Genomic DNA, 21003 nt, shown 5'->3' with positions numbered 1-21003 from the left:
TGGACAGCAACTTTCGCCCGTCAAGGACATCCATCGGTACGCAGGCCATTGCTTGCGTAGCCATCAGCATACCTTGGCCATCCCAAAGCAAAAACCATCATAACCAGACAGCGCCAAAAAGGGGGGCCAACGTAAACATCCTGGCAACAGGCAAAAGAAAAGACAGCACCAGCTAAAAATGGCAGTTCATTAAGCAGCAATGTCTTCCACAAACATGCTATACATCAAGCAAAGAACCCCTTTACTCATACGGCTTCATCAACTCATTCCCCTCCACCATCTCCGCAAAATTATCAATAGCGGTCGAATGAGCCCAAGGCTTCAAAGCAATCTCCTCCCTTATAGTCTTGCCAAAGCAGCCACTCCAGCCATTCCTCGGATACTTCTCGACAACATTCTTGATGGTATCGGGATGAACCAGCTCCTTAAAGTCGCCCATATTATCAAACATGGTCGCCAACTGCACCAGCAGCCCGACACAGCTAATCATGCCCGTCTCGCCCGGGTCCTGGTGCCTTATGACAGCCTCAGCAACGCTCTCCGCCTGGCTGACATTGGCGCCAAAGCCCTTCAGGGCGTGTAGCGCCTCAACGCCGCCCCAGAAGTCGAAGCTCATGTGCGTGCGCCGCAGGTTGGCGTGCGTGGTGCCGATGTCGTGGAACAGGCACGTGAGCAGCCACGTCTCGGCGTCGAGCCAGCCGTCGGCGAGCCAGTGCGGGAACTGCGCGCTCACGATCGCCATGCCGTAGTAGTAGACCCGAAAGCTGTGGTTCAGCGTCTCTGGGCGCAGCTCGCCCGACACGCGTGCGAGCGCTTGCTGCACGAGCGGCGTGTCCGGGTAGGGCAGCTCGGCGGGGGAGTACGGCTTTGGGTCCGCGAGCTTGGGTTTCCCTTGCAGGATTGTGGCAGGGTTGCGCGGCACGGCTTGCCAGCCGTAGGGCTTGGATGTTGCGGACATTGACGTGGTGGTTGGGGGTGGTGTTGAGAGCTGGCAGTGGTGGTAGAGGAAGAGGCGGGGTTGGCGTCTGTTGAACGTCGGCGATACGGACGGATATGGACCCTTTCTCGTCCTTTTGTAGGCGTACACTCACGCCTTTCGAGCGACATGTGCGCCTGAATTACGAAGTCGAAACCCCGCCCTTGAGGGGTCGCTAGCCGTCATCGTCGGGCCGACGTCATATCTGAAGGAAAGTGTCAGCGAACACGGGGTCCAGGACAAGCAGCGCCCTGTCTCTATTCGCTGCTTTTTTTGAGCGGTCGCATGGCCATTGCTATTCTCCGCGGGATATGGCCGGAAGTGCTATGTTTTCGACGTAGAGTAATCAGAACGCGAGATTCGTGGTCAGCGTGCAGCGAGGTCGTTGTTGCTTTGTAAGGCGACATGGGTCTCGGTCCGTCGGAGGGCACTCCGGGTAGCCGGTGGGATGCTGGGTGTGGTTAGGTAGAGTAGGTTGAGTAGATTATATGCGTGTAAAACCAAACATGCATGTCCTCGACATGACGTGTACCAAATTAAGTCTTCACACGTCAGTTTCCTCGTACGAATTGCTTCTCCGCAGATACGCGATGTTGATGGACCCTGTCTCGTCTAGCTGATGCATGAACTTCGGCATCCCCGCATGATTGTCCGGATGCCGTATCTTTTTATCTCGCATGCTCTTCAACATTCCAGAATCCAAACTGCCGACTTTTTTCTCCTATATGCGTCGGAAAACCAAGTGCGCGAATCTATTTTGGTGAATGTATTTCGCGACTTCGCGAATTGGTTCTTCGATTACCCTTTCGATGGCCGTGCAGGTGCCGAACTTACAACATATCTTATTGACAATTTAGGTTGACTCCGACTCATCGTGAAGGTTTCAGCTTAATACAAAAATGCCAAAGTTCCTTGGTCAGCTGGCACTAAGTAGTACCTTCAACCTCCTGCGGAGACCGAGGCGGCAACGACATTCAAAACCAGACGGTTGGGGTCCTTCTCCGGTCATCAGCCTTGCAGTCAGGGCAATGTGCTTCTCATGGCTAGCTGATTGGCCGTACATCATACATATGGAGCCAACCAGTTTACTACTGTAAGAGCAGCATGCAGCCGTTTAACCAGGGACCGGCACAGGCTAGCGTTAAAATCCTGGAGCCCGGGACGGAAAACGGCCGCGTGTGTGGATCTACCACGCGCGACTGTTGTGGCGGTAGCTATAGGAAGAAAGAAAAAGTCCGTCGCTTTCCATTATCCTTGGATCAGGAAGCGGGTTTGCACGTTTTGACTATCCGGTCGGCTTACCCGGGTACCAAATATACCAATTCCAACGAAAATTTGGCACCTTATTTCCGTAGCCCTGTTAACCGGAGTTCCCAAATAAGGGATCGCCTGAAGCTTTGGTCGTGGCTATATGCGAAAGAGACAACTGCTTTCCGTCATCTTTCGACATTTATGATATGAGGTAAGGGTTTTCCTTTTTCTTTTGGAACTAATACCACGTTCCTTGGCTTAACTCCGACAGTTACGAGCTCCAGTATCATAATCAGGCGTTATCAGACCACCACATGGGGCGGGAGCATGTCCCGTCTTCTTCTGGAACGTCTTAGAGAAGAGCCAGGGGCGAGCAACTGCCCATTTCCGGCGGACATGTGGTAAAGAATGCGGCTAAAAGCAGGAAAGGGACGGTAGTTGGGTGTCCCACGTCTTGTGCACGTAAGGCAAGGCAAGCAGACTACGAGTAGGAGTACGAGTAGGTACAGGGACACCGACGTGGCTCGGTGTTAAGGCTAGTGTCCACGCGGAGAACCAATCTTGTCGTCTTTTATCGCTGATATTGATGTTGACAGGCTGGCAAGACCGGAACACTACTTTTTAGTAACGCGTGACCAGGACGGCGGGTAAGGCTCTGTTTCATTCGTCTCGAAGTGGAGCCCTGATGAGATCAGATACGCCGGAATAAGCAACGCTGCCGGTATTGAACCATGGGCCATACTCCTCGAAGAAAAAAGGTACGCGGGATGTCAGGGACGAGCCTCCCTTGCTTCGCTCCAGGCACGACGGCGTGGTGGCTGAACAATTTTTAAGAAGAGGGTGCTGGCGTCATCAGTCACTTTCAGGGACCTGTTGAACGACATCTCGAGAACAGACAAGAGCCGGAGGGATGCTGCAGAGTAAGATCAGACAGCCTAGAGATATGTCTCAGAGTTGCGGCTCGGGGACTAGACTGGTGGTTGGTGGGGAAGAACACCTAAGAAGGCCACTACAGGCGTTCCGAGACCCGACGGAGATCCATTGTAACCGAACGCCCCGACCGACAGTTCGCGCGCATTAACACCGACGACCGACCCGAGGTTCCACGTCTACCCGTGTCGAAAAGTTTCAACACACCACACCTACTCCTGCGTCATCTCATCACCTACACCGATATATCCGATGTCTTTTTCAAGCCATGACAGCCCTACAGCTTATCCCGAGCGCCCTCGCACGAGGTGCTCGGCTTTAAGTGGATGAGGCTGTCTGCCCGCATCCTCAGCTCCACGCGCTGATGCCGATCCCAGCCTAGGCCAGGATCCTTCAACGACACGCGTCTTTGATTGGGCCAACTCAAGTCGGTGAGTTTATATCTCGGCTTTAGCAACAGTCCGAGTAGCCTATTTCCGATTGCAATCGCTATTCGGCCCATGGCGTCATCCGAATTCATAATCCGCCCACATCTTATGAGTGGTGTTGGGCCGCTTGCAAAATCTTCAGGGCAAGTCTTTATGCTTTCTTAAATCCATCGTTTTCGCGGTGCAGAAGCCACTTCCACGCCAAGAAGAAACGTCCCTAGAAGACATCAGAGTGGACAAAGAGCTGGACCGTTTCCGGTTCGCCCAAAGCCCCATACAAGATTCAGCCACAGCGCGAGCCGAGCCGTCATATCTCGAGCCCTGTGCTTTGAGAGCTTCGACGCCATGGCCACACGAACCCGCGATGGCGCAACCGGCCGTGCCAGTCTTGACGTTACCGAGAACACCCTGGAAGCAACCGGAGCTCATGCCTCTGCCAATGCGGACCCTCGTCCCGACTCCAACTCCGTCGCTCTAGCGGAAGAACGTGGATCAATCGACTCTGCTAGCACAATCGATCGCCCTAGCATCGACGAGAAACGAGAGGAGGAAAAGCGCGGCGTGCAAAAAACGCGGCAGCCCCCGATGGTTGGGAGCAGTAGCGATGTGGATGATATTGAGAGGCAGAAGACGAGGGAAGAGCCACAACAACCCGAGAAGCAAGAGAAAGATCCAAACTTGGTGGAATGGGACGGGCCAGACGATCCGGTACGTCGTAAAAGCTGGGATGTCTTGGCTGAATGATTTCTGACTTGCTCCCCAGGAAAATCCCATGAACTGGTCAACGAAGTACAAATGGATGATTACAATTCTTATGGGTATGGTGACTTTCACCATCACCTTCGCATCCAGCGTCTTCAGTACCGCGACAATGGTGGCCGCCCAAAAGTTCAATGTTTCCACCGAGGTCATGACTCTCGGAACGAGTCTTTTCGTTTTGGTAAACAGCTTCTCCGTCAATACCGATGCTGGACCATAGTAGCTAACGTTGCGCAATAGGGCTTTGCATTCGGTCCAATAATCTGGGGACCTTTCAGTGAGCTTTACGGAAGAAAGTATCCCCTATTCGCGGGATTCTTCATCTTTGCCATCTTCCAGATCCCGGTCGCCGTCGCCCAAAACGTCCAGACGATTATGTTGTGCCGATTTTTTGGCGGCTTCTTTGGCTGCGCGCCGCTTGCCATTGTCGGTGGCGCATTGGCCGATTTCTGGAATCCCGTTGACCGCGGTATTGCAGTGTGCGTCTTCGCTGGCGCTACATTTATAGGCCCAGTTGCGGGACCCATAGCCGGCGGTTTTATTACCATGAGTCATCTAGGATGGCGGTGGACTGCGTATATTACAGCCATCCTGGGATTCGGAATCGGCGCCATTGGATTCCTCTTCATTCCGGAAACGTTTGCGCCCGTTTTGCTGCAACGCCGGGCCAGGAAGCTCCGCTTTGAGACGGGAAACTGGGCTCTGCACTCGAAGAAGGACGAGACTCCGGTAGACATGAGGAGCATCGTACGCAAGTATCTTCTGCGGCCGTTCATCATGATATTCCTGGAGCCTATCCTTCTCCTTATCACACTTTACATGTCGGTTGTTTACGGGGTATGTTGGATCTTGAAGCCGGAAAGCTGTGACAACTTACTAACGGGAAGCAACAGGTGCTTTATTTGTTTTTCGAAGCATACCCAATCGCATTCCAAGAGCAACGAGGCTGGAACGAAGGCGTGGGCGCTCTACCCTTCATCAGCATCACGATCGGTGTGGTAATCGGGGCGCTGATCATCACCTACACGTCCAAGACGCGGTTCAAGCGTAAGATGGAGAAGCACGGGAAGGTGATACCGGAAGAGCGGCTGATTCCGATGATCATCGGAGGGTTCCTGTTCCCGGCAGGCATGTTCTGGTTCGCGTGGACGAGCAGCCCGCACATCACGTGGGTGCCGCAAGTCATCGCGGGCATCCCGATCGGCGCGGGCATCATGATGATCTTCTTGCAGGGCCTGAATTACATCATCGACGTGTACCTGATGAACGCCAACAGCGCCATTGCCGCAAACACGTTCCTGCGCAGCTGGGCCGGCGCGGGGTTCCCGCTTTTCGCCGTGGCCATGTATCACACGCTCGGCGTCGCGTGGGCAACCAGCTTGCTGGCTTTCATCAACGTCGCAATGTTCCCCGTCCCCATTCTGTTTTACTTTTACGGCGCTCGGATCCGGAAACTGAGCAAGTACAGCCCTCAACTCTAAGGCTGTGCGCAATGTGTTTTTGTGTCTAGATTTCACGATGGATGCTGTCATGATTTAGCGTTGGCGTTTGACTGGAGTACATACGTAGAATCTTCCCTCATGGAACAAAGAGACTAGACGGTGGAGACATGTATACCAAATATAATATGAGTCCGTGTAAACATCTCGAGCTGAGGTCCAGGTCGGTGACTGTCGTGAAAAGTAAGCAAGTATAGGAGCACATGTAGAACCGATTCAGGGTCGCGCCGCGCCGCCACGAAGCTGTGTACCTGCAGAAGAACCACGAACCAAACTCGCATCCTAGTTAGCACACCGATCAGTTTGTTTACACGCAATTAGCTTCCCGATTCCAAGGCGGTTGCGAGTATGATTGCGCAAGCTCAGGATGTCATCAGAAGTACTCAGCTACGTAGCCAGCAGCACTCAAGTGTCATCAACGCAAGAGCCCAAAGCCCAACCTCAAACAACCATGTCCACAGCCACAGAGTTAAACACTCTATCTTGCGGGGCGCAAAACGCTTAGCATCATACTCGTAGCCGGCAGCCCAAGTGGTGCAAGGCCGGGGCGCCTTGGCCATGATCGCCTGACGTCAAACCGGGGCACCTTGGCAGTTGGCAGCAAGCACCAGCAGCTGCACAGCCACGCACCCATGATCAATCACGATCACGATCATGATCCGCGCCGACGGCGACGGGCCCGACAGAGCGGGCGGGCGGGCAGGCCGGGCAGACCGGGCAGCGCGGCCAGACCCAGCGCAAGACCCGCGCGTGGAAGGCCTGCCTTGCGTCTTGCGTGCGTCGGAGTTGAGTCTTGTGTCTCTCGTCTGTCTGGCCGTTCGCCGCGCACCGCATACACGAGCGCATGTAGCTTGTTCGCGTGGAACAGAAGCGAGCAGAACGGAGCAGAAGAAGACGCAAACAGGTGCGCACACATACACACACGACAAACGGGAGCGCGCTTGTTCGCTGGTCGCATTTTCGTCACCGCGCAATGTGATGGACCTGCCTATGCTGTCCCAACAGAGTTTCGGCGCGCGCGCAACGTCAGCAGCAAGGACGCCAAACGACGCCAGCAAACAAAGCGACAGTCTGTCCGTAGCTAGGTGCGATTAGCTCTGTCTGTCCGACGGCGACGGCGACGGCGAACGGACGCCCGTGCCGAGTGGCCCTCTCACACTGCGACACAGCACCGGCACACAGCCGCGGTCTGAGGACGCTAGGCTTGTAGGTTGTAGTGGTAGCTTGCTTGCTAGCAGCAACCCTGGCGAGCCGCGAGCGACGCCGACCTGCCTGGTGTGCATGTTTCTAAAAACAGAGCAGCGGGTTTGCGTATCTGCCCGCATTTTTTCGTTGTGTGACTGCAAGGAACCGGGCGGGCTGCTGTGATCGGCGCGCAGATTTCGAAGGGAGCCGTTCCTTCCAGCCTTGAGGGACCGCGTAGCGTGTTGCGCTCTAGTGCGGCCCTGAGTTTAGTACTGTAGGTATTTTTTATCGCTATGACGGAGTAGCCGAGTATGTGCCATAGGTCTGGGGAGGCGGCGGAAGGGCCGTTTTTTTTTGTCGCATGTCTGCCACCAGCTTTCTTTCCCCGTCTGGGATTGTTTGGTCGATACGATGGAGCTTGGGCGATGCGGAGAAGAGGCGTGCACAGCGATAAGGGAAGCAAAAGCCCTGGGCGTCGGGGCGGGCCTGGCGGGGAGAGATGGAAACCTTGTCGTGCCCAGAAACGCCCAGCGCGCCCAGCGCCCAGCCTCCTCACCCCACAAGCTTGCAAGCTTCTCGAAAGCGGCACCACCGGCACCCAAAGAGGATTCATCGCGACACTGATATCATCGGTGAGGCGCCTTAGGGCTCCAATTCATGTCACCCTATCCTATGGCCGTGTTTTTGGTGCGCCCTGCCACCATCTCCACAGCGTTTGGGCCGGCTCGAGCGCTGCGCGTGCTGCATCGTTGTCGTCGCGGCCTACAGCGTTGCCCCTGCTCCTGGACCCTGGTTGTGCTGTGCCTGCCCGGTCTTTGCCTATAAAGTTGGCCGCCGCCAACCTCTCTGCCGTCGCCTGTCAACATCAGACATTAACTCTTCCACACAAACAAACACTCTCACAACTACAACTTTTTCTCACTCTTCTTATCGTCATCCATACCGTCTACGTTTAATCCGTAATCACAATGTACTTCTCCACCATTGCCGCCGCCATTCTCCCGCTGGTCGCCATGACCGTCGCTGCGCCTGCACCCTTCACCAAGCGCACCCCCGGCAGCGTAAGTGCCCGCATTCCTCGTCCTGCGCGCAGGTCTTTTGTGTCACGCCGCCCACTAACATGCATGCCTCGCAGGTGACACTTTGCACCGGCCCCGACCACACGGGCGACTGCCTGACGCGGACCTTTGACGACTGGGAGCAATGCCACACGCTGACGGGCGACCTTGCACCATTGTACGTACATACCTACGCACAGCACCATTGCTACCAATCAACTCCCTTCAAACGAGAACCACGTCACTAACCCTTCTCCGCCACAGCTACCACAACCTCGGCACCTTCGCCCCAGACGCAGGCGCCCTCTGCCGCGTCACCAACACGGCCGAGTCATGCACGACGCACGGCGACCTGTTTGTCGAGAACCCCGAGGGCGCCAACCTGCTCGACGTCAACGGCGTCGACTACGGCTCTACGGCCACGTCGTTCCTCTGCCAGCGCTGCAACTCGTGCACCGGCGGCGGCTTCAGCAACTCCACCGTCGCGCGCCTTTAAAGAAAGAACCATGAAAGAAACGAAAGAACCGAAACGAAACGAACGGAAGATCGAAAAGTCTTTGTTGTTTGCTTTGTTGCCTGAGACGAGACGTCCGACCGCGCCTTGGCATCTCTCCTTAATGTTTTTTTCCAGCTCTCTCGAGAGAGATCCGCGTCCGGGACTGGTTTGGTGGCCGCAAGGCCCTAACCCCTGCCTAGGCATACACCCATCCTTACCTACCTATTACCCCAGGCCTTCGCCGCCGCTGTCTGTCGATGATCATTCTGGAGCAGCATTGCATGCATGGCTTAACGCGGCGTTTATTGTCTTTATTACTCTGTGCTGGATACCACTAGCGTCCGGTCTTTTTATGACATTCATACCTATGAAGTTACGGCTGGAATTGAATAGATCAACTAATGGATAATGTTGATTGTGCGCTACTATTGTTGTTCAGAGACCCTTAACTGGGTGTTGTTTGTTTGTGATTTTCTTGTGTGGTGATTTAACTGGTGACTTATGCGTCGATCTCGAGTCTTGTTGCTACCTTAAAATTATTGAAGACATGCCAAACGAAAAAGCCATTTCCGAGACCTCTATCCTCGTAGCTGGTAGCCGGGATCAGTGTTTAATCAGCCCATTCAGGGCTCACTCTTTGACTGGGTATAATTCTATTTGGTAGAAGAACAAAGAGAGCATGAGCATTAAAAGCATTATCCTGCCGCCCAACAGCCACGCCATCCGGCATCTACACAGCCACCAGTAAACCACACGAGCGTCCCTCCGCTTCCCCCGCTCCACCCCCGACACCACCCCTATCGCCACCCGCCCACCCTCCCCTCATCCCAGCGTTCCTTCCTCTCCCTCCTCAAATACGCCACCTTCCTGGCCTCCCTAATGCGTCGCACAAACTCAACCACCTCCCTCTCCCCCGCGACGCCCCCCTCCTCGCCCTCGAGAAAACTCTCCTCGAGCCCGCGACACAGCGCCTCCTGCTCTGCAATGGCGGAACTAAGCCGCTGGTACAGGGCGGGGGGCCCGAACGCGGCGAGCGCGGCGTCCTGCTCTGCTTGCTTGGCGCGCCACTGCGCCTCGAGTGCGCGGAGGCTAAGCAGCCGCGACTGCACGCCTTGCCGTGTGTGCGAAAGGTGCGCTTCGCTGCTGCGGAGCGAGTCGGCCAATGCGAGGTTTTGCGCGAGCAGCGTGCTGAGCGGGAGGGTTGATGTGGTGAGTGAGGCGTGCGCGGTTGTGGGCGCGTAGATCAGCGCGCGTTGGAGGTCGGGGCTCTCGAGGATTTCGGCGAGCTCGGCCGTGCTGGTGTGCGTGTCAGTCGTGTCGTTCAGTAAGTGAGTGAGTGTGGGTGCGGGTGCGAGCAGCAGAGTCACGCACGTCTTGTCCTTCAGCCCAGCAGGCAGCCAGCCCTCCTCCGGCGGCTCGACAGGCGACGCAACCGGCGCTGGGACCGCACCGCCCGCTGCCTCGCTGCCTGTTTGTGCCGTCTGCTGCGCGTGCGCGACTTGCGTGGGCGTCGGCGGCAGCGGCGGGCCTGTCTGCGGCGTGCCGCGCCCGCTGGAGTGGCCGGAGGGCTTTGGTGGTGGTGGCGGCGGCGTCGACGCCTGCGTCAGTGCGAATTGCGTCTGCGAGACGTGCGGGCTGGCGTAGCTTGCCATGGTGGTGCGTATGGTGGGTGTGAATGTGGGGAGAGTTCGGGCGCGTCACTACGTAGATAGGTACCTAGGTACCGATGCCGGGTCGGCGGAGGGGGCACCTGTCTTACCCCACGCTCGTACTCGTATATCCAGGGCCAATGTTTCTCCGGTTGCTATAATCGTCCGGGAGGAAAAGCGGAAAAGTGCAAGCGCAAGCCCCCGCCCCCGAGATAGAGTTCCCCGCCAGCGCGAAAGAAGCCTGCCCGCCAAGCCTGGGGGAGGAAAGCATGATCGCGCGCAGCCACACGCGGGACACCTGGGGAAACGGTATCCGGGATGCCAGAAAAAAAGGCCGCCGTGCTCCGCTGGAAGCTGTGGTGCCAGGCCTATGTATGTGCCTAGAGTGCTAGAGCATCCGCCAACAGCCCAGGCGGGCGGGATGCCGTGCCGTGCCTGTGCCCGTGACGCCGGGAATCTGCGCGGCGGCACGACTGAGCTTCCTGGCGCATGACTCCCAATTCCGCGTAGACCGACTGGCTTATGTAGTAGGTATGAACTGCTCACTCGCTTGCAGGCAACGGGGCTGCTTGCCATGCCCTTCAGCCTCGCTGGCCCTGGCCCCCACATGCACTGCCCACCCCAGAGCCGTCTGTCGCGCGACGGCAGGCTGCATTTAGAACGTGTCGGCGCGCGCTGCGCCTCGAGCGGCAGGCACCTTCTTCGACATTGGGCGGACTTCTGCCTCAAAAGGCTGACACCACAGCGCTCGAAGCCTGAAAATTTAGATGGCTCACTCGTCTATTTCTTCTTGTCTTCTTTCTTTCTCTTTCCTCTACACACTCTTTCTTTTCTTCTCGTCGGATTAGATGGCGCCCCTCGAAGTCGATTTCCATTTGGATGCCCCGCCGGCTCCATTCCACAGGCCTCTGGATGCGCGACGGAACGATGCCCGCATCGCGTTTAACAAGTCGATTGACGGTGGCTATGAGGATGGGCATACCGGCTACGCGCAGGTTAATGTCCTCTTGATGTATTGGGAGGCTGACGACTTGTCATGCCAAAAAGAAGTACATCCCCTCGAGGAGCTCTATTTGCAACATTGTCTGACTAAAATTTGTCAGGTTGAAGAACTCGAGGGAGTTTTTAGGGAACAGTTCCATTACTCCACCGAAATTTTCAAGATCCCGTCGGCGCCTTCAGTCAGAGAGATTGTTTTGAGTAAATTGATAAGCTGGTCTCGCGACTCCCGCAACCAAAACAGGTTAAACATCATCTACTACGGCGGACACGGCGACAAGGTAGAGGGAAAGCGCGACGGCCTCGTTTTCATGGGCCGCAGCAAAAATGACACTGGCGGCAGTGCTCCCGCGTACTTTGGCCTGCACGATATCTACAGGTTCTGCCTCGAGACCAATTTCGATACGCTCCTGATCATAGACTGCTGCTACTCAGCGCGGGCCTTCTCACCGGCAGAGATTGACCTACGGAAGTTTGAGCTGCTATCGTCTGCACCGCCAGATCAGCTAGCAATGGGCCCGCGGTTTGCAGGCTCCTTCACCAAATCCCTCAGCGAGTCCCTGACGTCTCTGCTCAAAATATACAACTACCGGGGCTTCACGACCTCGGCGCTCTACCGAGACCTCTACTTCGCACAGCCCGATAAAATAAAACCCTTCCTCTTCGACCAATCGTCCAAAAACTACGGGCGGATCTGGCTGCGGCCCTTCCCCGCCCCAGTCCCAGCAAGCAGTAGCAGCATACCCTCCATGCCAACCAGCGCCAGCACGCTGCTTCTCTCCCCGCCGAAAGAAGAAACAATTTATATCGAGCTCAAGCTACACTTCGCCAAACTGCCCAACGAATCCATCCTCGCCGACCTCGCCACCCACATGCAATACCTGACGCACGTGCGGCGCACCGAGTTCATCGGCCTCCACGCCCCCGAGGAGGAGCTCCGCCGCTTCATGCAGACCATGCGCCAGGTCCAGCGCCTCAAGCCACTGCTCCGCCGCATCCGCGAGCGCCTCACCAAGCGCCGCCTACAGAGCGAGGGCATCGTGGAGCCCGGCATCGCGCGGCAGTTGTCGCGGCGGTTGTCGTGGCGGACGGGCCCGCTGGATCGGCTGAACTGGAGCCGCGACTGTGAGCTCGAGGGCGTGGAGGTGGGGTCGTCGACATCATCATCATCATCGTCGTCGTCGTCGTCGTCGTCGCCTCAGGCAGTGCCAGCGGGAAGAACGGACGGGAGACACAACCGCGGCAGCGATGCCCCTGACAACAGGGCGTTGCAGCCGCAGCGTGCAGCCCCGACGCACACGGTAGGCCGACTCTTCTCGTTCGCGTACACGGTCAATGGGACGGGGCTGTGGGCGGCGGTGGCAGCGGCGATACAGCGACGGCGAGGCAGCGGCGGCGGGCGTGGACGCGTGCCTCTGCTTCCCACGCTGGGCGTGCTGCTTCGCCGGGCACTGGCGCTGTTTGTGCACATAGCGATTGCGCTGGTCTCACTGCAGCTGGGCTGGTTTACCTGGCTGCTTCGGCGGTTGGAGTGTGAGGAGGAAAAGGAGGGAAAGGAGGAGAATTGATTTGAGCTGGTTTGAGCTGAGCCGAGCTGCTGGGCTGAACTGGACTGGTATTCACTTACTTACTTACCTACCTACCTACTTACCCCTCACGCTCTCAAACAACAGCAACAGCAATAACACTCCCTCCCACCCACCACCCAACAACCGACCGACCACGCCACCATGACCGGCTAGCCTCACAATCAGCATCCGCCCTCATCCCATCTCCCTCCTCAACAGCATCTACCCACCCGCCGCGTCAATACCGTGGCCCCAATGAGCGCGACAGTCGGCACGGCCCAGCCACCCTACTCGCGCGCGCCAAAGCAAAGCCGGCAAGAGCGGGCTCCTGGCCGCACAACGCAAGTGATGAAGATGCTGCGCGCGCAGGCGGTTGCACACGACGTCGTGGAAGGTGTGCTGTTGTTCGTGCGCAGTTGAGTGAGGTTGGGTGAGTGAGGTAACGAGGTTGCTGGGGAGGTCGGGGTGTATGGCTGCGTCTTGGGTCCGTGGGAAAGGCGTTCGCTGCGCGATGGATGCCTTTTTGGTGGTGGCTGTTTGCCGGGTTTTTACTTGCTGGTGACGGTGTCCGAAAGGGATTCACTTTCCCGCGAAACTGGTAAGGATACAGATGGTCCCTGTGGAAAAGTCCTTGTCTAGCTACGGGTCTGAACATTGGACATGAGTGAGGAGGTCTTAGAACGCACATATGTCACATATGTCCATTCCCTACAAGCATCATTATCTAACCAAGCAATGAATCCCCAAACTCGGTCCCTTTCAGGCAGTGATGCCCGGTCATATCCAGTTAAATAGCCACTACTTGTGAACCTGTTCTCTTCCTAGTATCAGATGACACGGTCCCGAATCCCAAGCATGAAAATCGCGACATGTGCACTCCTATTACTGATCTCCTGCCCGCGTCATGTGGCCGCTCCCCGGTCCCGGTCATCTGCTCCCTGGAAACCCCAAGCACAAAGGCAGCGGCGATCAGCTTACGCGACAGCCAGCAAGCACCAACATCACGGCAGCCGCGCCTCGCCCCAGCAACCGCATACCTACCTAGCAAACGTAGCAAAAGCAGCGACCGCGGATTCCCATCAGTTTGCAGCAGCTCTAACCCTCGCTCGCGCATCTTTACCTCACGCCTCACCCACCCACCCAACGTACGCCACTTTGCGGCCGTCCATAATGCCAGCACCGGACAGCGGCGTGTTCAGCAAAATCGTCGACTCCGTCATCGCCACTCTCGAGCAGCGAAGAGGCAGTGTCGACGAGCACGCGCGCCAGGAAAACGCCGTTTGTGCGGACCAGCGCGCGGGGGATGCGGAGGAGGAGAGGCGGGTGAGGGCGCTGGAGGAGGAGGAGAGCCGGCGCGTGCGTGAGTTGCAGCGGCAGACGGACCAGGCTGCTGCGCTTGCTTTGGGGGGGTTGAAGAGGGGTAGAAGGCGCCGGGGGAGTGTGGAGTAGCGACGGTGGAGTGCTGTGTGGGTGTGGTGGGAAGGGTGGGTTTCTTCTGGGTTCTTGGTCTGGTGTGCGTTAGAGAAGGAGTACGGTGCAAACGTGCTTCTTTGCCGGTCTAGACGTTTTGGCGCTCTGGGGAATATGGTCGATGCGCTGCGCTGCGTATATTTGGGAAGTGGAAGCAGTGTTTAACAGGCTTACGGCGACGTGCTAAGTGTTTGTTTCCACAGTTATGGATAGAAAACAGAACCATCTGTTGCTGATCGCAGTCGGGCTTGAAACAGGTAACCACCTGAATCCCAGGCGTCCTTGTCAACACAAATCCTCAAATCTTACACGCCGGCGTCCCAAACCCCACAGTCCGCCTCAACCTACCCATAACAACAACAATCCCCACCCAAACCAACAGCAACAAAAAACCCACCACAAACATACGCACGCCCTCTCCTTACCTAACGTCTGCAGCTCCAACACCCACGTACTCACTCCCCGTCGTCAAGCAACCACAGAGTCCACCCTGCACACATCCCACAAGGCCAAATTTCTCCGAGCGGGGTCGCCGCCCGCGTAGTTCGTCATGGCCTGCAGCCTGAGGCGAGCCAGCGTCCCGAGGATGGAGAAGACGACGAGACAGGATGGCGTGAAGAAGTTGGCTCGTGTTTGTTTTACGGTCGAGGTGGCTGACGGCTTGGGCTTTTGATGCTGGCTCGGCATATACCTCCTGCACGCGGGCTTCTTCGAGATCCTCCGTATGGCGGGTCTCTCTCGATGGAAGATGGGGCAGCAGCTTCATCAAGGTGCGAGACTTCGTCTCGTTCTGCTTCGCAATTGTCCTCGGCTCCTGTGTCTTCTTCCTTGCTTTGGCGCTTTTGTGCTTCTTCGAGCGATGAACGCTCCACTTGGCTCTCGGTTGGTTGCGGTGCCATGGCCTCGTTTGGATTTTCTGTTCCTTGGGGAGGCAGGTCGCTGTCCGTAGAGATGACACTGAGTCCAACGAGGGCACGTTGTGTCGGTGGCGGATGGTGGGGTGCGTCTTTAGGGGCGCTTATGGCCACAACTAGTAGTGCAACTCAAGTTCTGTTTTTCTCTTAAAGCGGCACAGAAGGGAAGGTTGGCGAGCAGTCACAAGAGTGGACGGAAGTGAATCCAGATCGTATTGAGGCAGCGCATCCGAGACGGCTGATATACCCGTAGGCACCGTTAATACCCTCGATATTGAAACGATCTTTAAGGCTGACAGACAATCCGTGTAAAGGACCAAAGGTCTTCCCTATGGCTTCGTAATAGCGGTCCATCTCTCTTGCCATTTTAAGAGCAGCGTTGAAGAAGATCTCGCAGAGACAGTTCGTCTAGACAAGGCGATATCAATCACTGATTTAGTTTTGTAAGAAACAGAATAACGAACCGATGATGCGTAAGTGGTGCACGGTGACAAAAGGCCTGTATGACCTCCGTAGCTGGCCAGTCTCCGGAGTGAATTTTAAGAATAGTGTCTGCGGGAGAATCGGTTATGTCGAGCTCGGGCCCTCGGCCGGACTGAGACGTTTTCGTATGAAGTCAGTGACGTCAGGCAGTCGAGTATTGCTTCTAGCAAAGCCTCCAATTTTGCTTTTGCGGTGTCTTGCCAAGTTATTTTGTTTGCAGCTGCGTGGATGGAGAAGAATAAGGCGGCAATGACTATAAGATACGTTCTGTTCTCCAGTGCCCCATATGGCTGAATAGCGTTCCCTAACTTACCGGCGCTAAACAGGGGACCCGGGGTTATTAATAGGGCTGTGAACATTAAATAAAGACTGATTACACCGTTTGGGGTGGCCAGCAGCTTCCGACTGTCAAGATTAGCGTTGACTGTTCTCAGCGGTTCTCTCGTTAGCGGGAAAGATGCGCGAAATGCTACGCAACCTCTACCCTGATATACCGATGAATGCCTTTGTGAGAATCGGAACTTACTGACCATTTCAAATGTTGTAACCAGGGTTAGCTGTATACCAAAGTCGGAACGCTGATTTTCCGCGGCTTTTGAAAGAAATCTTGGTTCCGAACCCAGGTATATGAACCCTCTAATCATATACGCACTACAAGCTTCTCGTATAACAAATAAATGGATCCACCGGAAATCAGTGAGCACCGCGCAGGCAAAGGAATTGAGATCTAATCTTGCAAGGAAGATTTAGGACCTATGGACATCGATGAATATCCAGGAGACTTTCAGTCTCCTCACGGAGCTGTCCGCACCGAACATCTGGACAAGGAGACTCATATCCTGAGCTCTGTGTTATGGAGGCAGATTCACCTAGCATCTAATAGTATTGTTTGTCCAGATGATGGAGCTTTACCATGGATAGCGATGTTCTCCATACCAGTAGGTGCTTCAAACGCTTGTTGCCTACGTGCACTACTAAGTCGGCCTCTAGAAGATACTCATTAGTAACGAGAATTCGGATAAGAGGATTTCAGCATACAGTTATAGAAGTTGCAGTTCCGCTTCAGAACACTGGTGCCGAAGCCAGACGCGATGCACATAACACCGTCCTGCAAGCATCGCAGGCAGGGTAGAGAGCCATCGCACTACGCATGGTTAATAGCAGATGGACGGAGGGAACAACACCACCGACCTTGATCCTCTTTACCGGTCCTTGGCACGCGAACGAGGCTCGATAATTCTCTGCGCCGGCCGCTCCGGGCCGCGCCCCTTGGACTGATTATAAACATGGCGGTGGGTTTTGGAGATGCGGTGGATGGGAGGATGGCTCTTTCTCGCAAGGTCTATTTTCGTCCATCAATAGTCCGAGCGTTCTGATATCAGAGCCTCGGAAACGCTAACTCCGCAAGCAGATGTAGCTAACTGTAATTGGAAATCCATGATCCTTCCCGAGCCAGCCGATACGCCACGGGTTAGGCCCTTACAGTCCTTTGTCGAATCCCGGTCAAGAAGTCTATATATCGGGGGGCAGCCTGACTTGAACGTTACTATCCATAAGAGCCATGGATACAAAAGGCAGCGCTTGCAACGAAATAATGCTAAATATCATATTCAGCACTCGCCAATATGACCATCCATAAGCTACCTCCACGAGAGGTCATTGTCTAAGTGTTCCTTCCACTCGGTCCGCTCGGCCAGGGAGGATTCGGCCTCATGCAACTTGGGAAAATTGCGCACGGAACATTTGCCCGGACGCACAATCTCGGAGACGGGACGATGGGGATTCACTTTCCCACTGGGAGTCTTTGGTGTGTCCACTATTACCATTGGCATGGAGCTACCTTCAAGGTTCTTCCTCGTCCCTGGCACAGTCTTTTCCGTTGCCTCCACGCTTCTGTGGATCTTGGTCGCAGTGAGGAAGGTTCAGATGGCCCTTACCGGCGAGCTGTTCTTTGCGCCTTGCCTGAAGAGTTTAGATGCTGGAAAGGCCAGCCAAGGCAATTCCGAAAAGTATAGCTTCATCAAGAAAACAAAGACGGCGCACATCAATGAAATTTCCAGGCCAGATGTACTAGAGAGGCTACACACTCCGCGGAGAGTTATTAGTTGTAAATATTGGGAATCTCCACAAACTTTTTATGAAGTTCAATTTTTAATTAGACAAGTCTGTAGACCATAAATTGTTCATAATATTGCCAAATTAATGAATCCTACAGAAATCAATAACAGCTGATATCATAACCAAGTCATGATAGATTATTACGACGCGTAGTATGGATTCCTAGCGTAATTACAAAGACCACAAGCGGGCATAAGACGAGATGATAGATCGTTTAGTCATAACGAGTCACTGTCCAACAGTGCCAAGCCAGGGTTTCTTACGGGCCATGAGGCGCGGGACAAACAAGTCGTGGCCGAGCGCGACAAATAAAGCAGGGGAGACGGGCAAAAGTCCTGACCACACCAAGGCCAGCGTCGCAAATGCTTACGCAGCAAGCCCAAGGACAAGCGCCCCAAAGAGGTCCATTCCGGCAGGCCTGCCCACCGCTATTTTCGCCTATTCGCAGCGACTCTATTGGATCTCGCATCATCATCATCATCGTCAACACCAAGACCAGCATCGCATAAACCCTTTCTAGGCCACCGCCCGCCGCCGGCTTATCGTCCCTATTTCGCGTTACCTGACCCGGAGCTTGACATCACAGGCAGCCTCTCGTCATACGGCGCCCCGTATCGTGCGCGAGCACAGCTTTGCTCCATCCCGGGTCATGCCCGCGGAGGAGGGGATGGGGGGAGGCAGTTCGACCATCCAAGCAGCTGGACGCCTTCTCCGCCTGCCCTGCCCATCTGTTCTCGACGCGTTCTGGACTCGGGTCAGATTATTCGGTTTTTGCCACTGCCCCCGTCATGCTTCATGCGAAGCAGGAGGGCTGCCGTTTGAGTTACGGCTAAATTGCCCTTTTCGCTGCCATGGGAATGTGAGTTGGATATCGCGGCCGACTCCGCGCCCACGCGGCATGGTTGCCGTGGGTCCGATGACGGCCGATCCTCCGATCACCGTCGCACAGTTACTCGAACCCCGTTTGTGGCTAGTGGTTTAGCCACAAGGTACTCTTTTTGTTGGTAAAGCAGGGCGTGCTACTTCGGACCAGCCGTTAGTCTACCGAACAACACCACTGTAAACAGCCAAGCCCTCATGTTGAGAAGGAGGATACCGAGTGGAATCATAAGGCTGGAGTAACATCTGACAAGTCACTTGGCAAGTAGGATGATTCTTATGTAGTATTTAAGCTGGCTAGAGGCGAAGAGCATGAGTTTGTTAGCAGAAAGCCAACAAAGGGAAAATTACTTAGCCGACAGAATGGGTTCCAGATATACCAGACGTTCATCACTGCACGTCTTCATTCTTCCTCCCGACTCTGCCCCTCCTACCTTTAATTCTCCTGTGCCGCCTCTCTCCCCTCCGGGCTGCCGAAAAGTAGACGACATGGAAGTCAGTCAATCCCTATCTGTGGGCCCACCCACCCCAGATCATTGCGAGAACGAGGATAACTTCCCGTTTACGGCAACTCTACCGGACTTATTCGTTAAATTTATTGCACTCGAGCCCAAGATAAATCCATATTATGAAGAGGTAAAGAAGGAATCCGAGGAGTGGATGAAGCAGCACCTATGGAAGGACCTGAACGAGCAAGAGAAGAAGAAGCGTTGTGCAGCTGATTTCTGCTATTTCAGCGCTATCATATGCCCGGACGCCAGCAAAGAAAGACTGCGTACTGTGTGTGATTGGATTTACTGGGTAAGAAACACTGAAGCTGACGTTGAAAGGGAACAACACACTGACCTCTTTGTCAGGTGTTTGAGTTCGATGATCGTGCGTGGCACAGGCTTTGAGGTGTGAGACATGCACTGACGTTGATAGAATTCGATGAAGGCGAGCTGGGCATCAACCGTGAAAAGGGCCTGGCCGAAGTCAGCGGCATGGTATCCATCCTCGATGAACACGAGAGCAGCCCTTCCGATAGCGACCGTAGTCCTCTGCAGCAGTTGTTCAAGGACATCTGGCAAAAAATTCGCAGCGCAACCGGTGACGGTATGCAGCCCGACAACACCTGGCAAGAAAATCAGACTGACCGGTTGCGCAGGCGCGAGGCGGCGATACAGCGAAGCCAACGCCCACTTCTGCCGCAGCGTGGCTAAGCTGCATGACGAGGAGTTTGAGGACATGGTAGTCATGGAAAACATCCGCCGTTACCTCCAAGTGCGCGCCCAAAACATTGGGCTTTACCCTCTGCTTGCGCTGGAGGAGTGAGTGAAACAAAACCCAACGGCCCAAGGCAAGGCGCAGATGCTGATACGTGGAAAAGGTACGCCTACGGGTTGAGGCTGCCGCGGGAAGTGTTTGAGAACGAAGCGATTCAGGAGATCGAGCGCCTCGTGGCGGAGATGCTCACCCTGTAAGTGGCGCGCAAGCCAGCGAACGTGGTCGGATTAGGCGCTGACGTAGCACCACGCAGGCAGAACGACATTCTCTCGTACCACCGCGAACATGTAGGTCAGTGGTACACGAGCAGAGAGCGTGCACTGACTTGGCATTAGAGCGTGGGACACGGACAGAACCTGATATCCATCTTCCGGCGGCGGCTAGGACTGTCGCAACAGGCAAGCTACGACAAGGCGGACGAGCAGCTGCACCGGTGTTACCGGCAGTGGTACCTGGCGCAGGCGGCGGTGCCGTCGTGGGGCGAGCGGGTGGATGTGCAGGTGCAGCAGTACCTTGGGGCGTGTCTGGACGTGCTCAAGGCTAATGTCCGGTGGAGGTGAGCTAACGCCGAGGCTGGAGCGTTGCCGGGGAGGCGGAAGAATGCAGCTGATGTTTTCAGTTTCCGGTCCCAGCGCTACTTCGGAAAGGACGTGGACCGCGTGCGCGAGACGCGCCAGGTCGCCCTAATCCCCTGACACGGTATTGGATGTTTGCGGACAGCGCGCCCGGTGGTTTGGGGCTTTTAATTGCACGGCATTGAGGGGCATCAGGGGAACTTGGGAAGGCGGGCGCGGAGGTCATTGGGATCGGCGGTAATTGCACTGGCGGGCGGGCGGGAGGTCGACGACTAGGTACGACTAGGTACGACTAGGTACGACTACCTAAGCAAGGCGGCGGCGGGCGGCAGGGCGGGAACGTCATGGTCCAGCGGTCCAACGCTCAAGGTCCTTCAGCAGTTGTGCAGCGTGCGGCGCGAGAGAATATGGAATAGTCATGGGTATCATCTAGATAGAAACGTGCGGCCAACCAATTGAAATGGCTTGGCCGAGTCCGCCTCAGGCAGGCTAGGGCTGAT

The 21003-nt window shown here is 55.6% G+C and overlaps 8 protein-coding genes across 8 annotated transcripts; 5 read left to right on the top strand and 3 right to left on the bottom strand.

The window, feature by feature from the left end:
- Positions 1-241: 241 nt before the first annotated feature.
- On the bottom strand, positions 242-958 carry K452DRAFT_223529 (uncharacterized protein; the record flags this gene model as incomplete). Its single annotated transcript, XM_033536629.1, has 1 exon — positions 242-958. The coding sequence occupies one exon, from the start codon at positions 956-958 to the stop codon at positions 242-244; it is 717 nt and encodes a 238-aa protein (XP_033399920.1).
- A 3212-nt stretch (positions 959-4170) lies between these two features.
- On the top strand, positions 4171-5825 carry K452DRAFT_223480 (uncharacterized protein; the record flags this gene model as incomplete). Its single annotated transcript, XM_033536622.1, has 4 exons — positions 4171-4293; positions 4349-4525; positions 4585-5181; positions 5238-5825. 4 exons carry the CDS (start codon positions 4171-4173, stop codon positions 5823-5825), a joined length of 1485 nt encoding a protein of 494 aa, XP_033399919.1.
- Positions 5826-7120: 1295 nt separating this feature from the next.
- K452DRAFT_154597 (uncharacterized protein) lies at positions 7121-8098 on the top strand. Its single transcript, XM_033535577.1, has one exon. It carries the CDS (start codon positions 7340-7342, stop codon positions 7982-7984), a length of 645 nt encoding a protein of 214 aa, XP_033399918.1. The 5' UTR covers positions 7121-7339; the 3' UTR covers positions 7985-8098.
- Positions 7899-9007, top strand: K452DRAFT_285447 (uncharacterized protein). The gene is made up of 3 exons (XM_033540114.1): positions 7899-8089; positions 8164-8264; positions 8351-9007. The coding sequence occupies exons 1-3, from the start codon at positions 7997-7999 to the stop codon at positions 8580-8582; spliced, it is 426 nt and encodes a 141-aa protein (XP_033399917.1). The 5' UTR covers positions 7899-7996; the 3' UTR covers positions 8583-9007.
- Positions 9008-9021: 14 nt separating this feature from the next.
- On the bottom strand, positions 9022-10243 carry K452DRAFT_285446 (uncharacterized protein). The gene has a single exon (XM_033540113.1). It carries the CDS (start codon positions 10232-10234, stop codon positions 9380-9382), a length of 855 nt encoding a protein of 284 aa, XP_033399916.1. The 5' UTR covers positions 10235-10243; the 3' UTR covers positions 9022-9379.
- An 836-nt stretch (positions 10244-11079) lies between these two features.
- Positions 11080-12798, top strand: K452DRAFT_296426 (uncharacterized protein; the record flags this gene model as incomplete). The annotated part of the gene is made up of 2 exons (XM_033541910.1): positions 11080-11280; positions 11335-12798. The coding sequence occupies 2 exons, from the start codon at positions 11080-11082 to the stop codon at positions 12796-12798; spliced, it is 1665 nt and encodes a 554-aa protein (XP_033399915.1).
- A 119-nt stretch (positions 12799-12917) lies between these two features.
- K452DRAFT_154570 (uncharacterized protein) lies at positions 12918-13595 on the bottom strand. The gene has a single exon (XM_033535575.1). The coding sequence runs from the start codon at positions 13484-13486 to the stop codon at positions 13037-13039; it is 450 nt and encodes a 149-aa protein (XP_033399914.1). The 5' UTR covers positions 13487-13595; the 3' UTR covers positions 12918-13036.
- A 202-nt stretch (positions 13596-13797) lies between these two features.
- Positions 13798-20914, top strand: K452DRAFT_316925 (uncharacterized protein). The gene is made up of 9 exons (XM_033544017.1): positions 13798-14158; positions 19195-19463; positions 19520-19538; positions 19587-19757; positions 19810-19972; positions 20032-20121; positions 20182-20215; positions 20264-20484; positions 20548-20914. The coding sequence occupies exons 1-9, from the start codon at positions 13969-13971 to the stop codon at positions 20621-20623; spliced, it is 1233 nt and encodes a 410-aa protein (XP_033399913.1). The 5' UTR covers positions 13798-13968; the 3' UTR covers positions 20624-20914.
- Positions 20915-21003: the final 89 nt, after the last annotated feature.

The sequence above is a fragment of the Aplosporella prunicola genome, assembly GCF_010093885.1.
Source record: "Aplosporella prunicola CBS 121167 unplaced genomic scaffold K452scaffold_7, whole genome shotgun sequence".
In the NCBI taxonomy this organism is placed as follows: Eukaryota; Fungi; Ascomycota; class Dothideomycetes; order Botryosphaeriales; family Aplosporellaceae; genus Aplosporella; species Aplosporella prunicola.
This window is presented reverse-complemented; position numbering and strand designations above follow the sequence as displayed.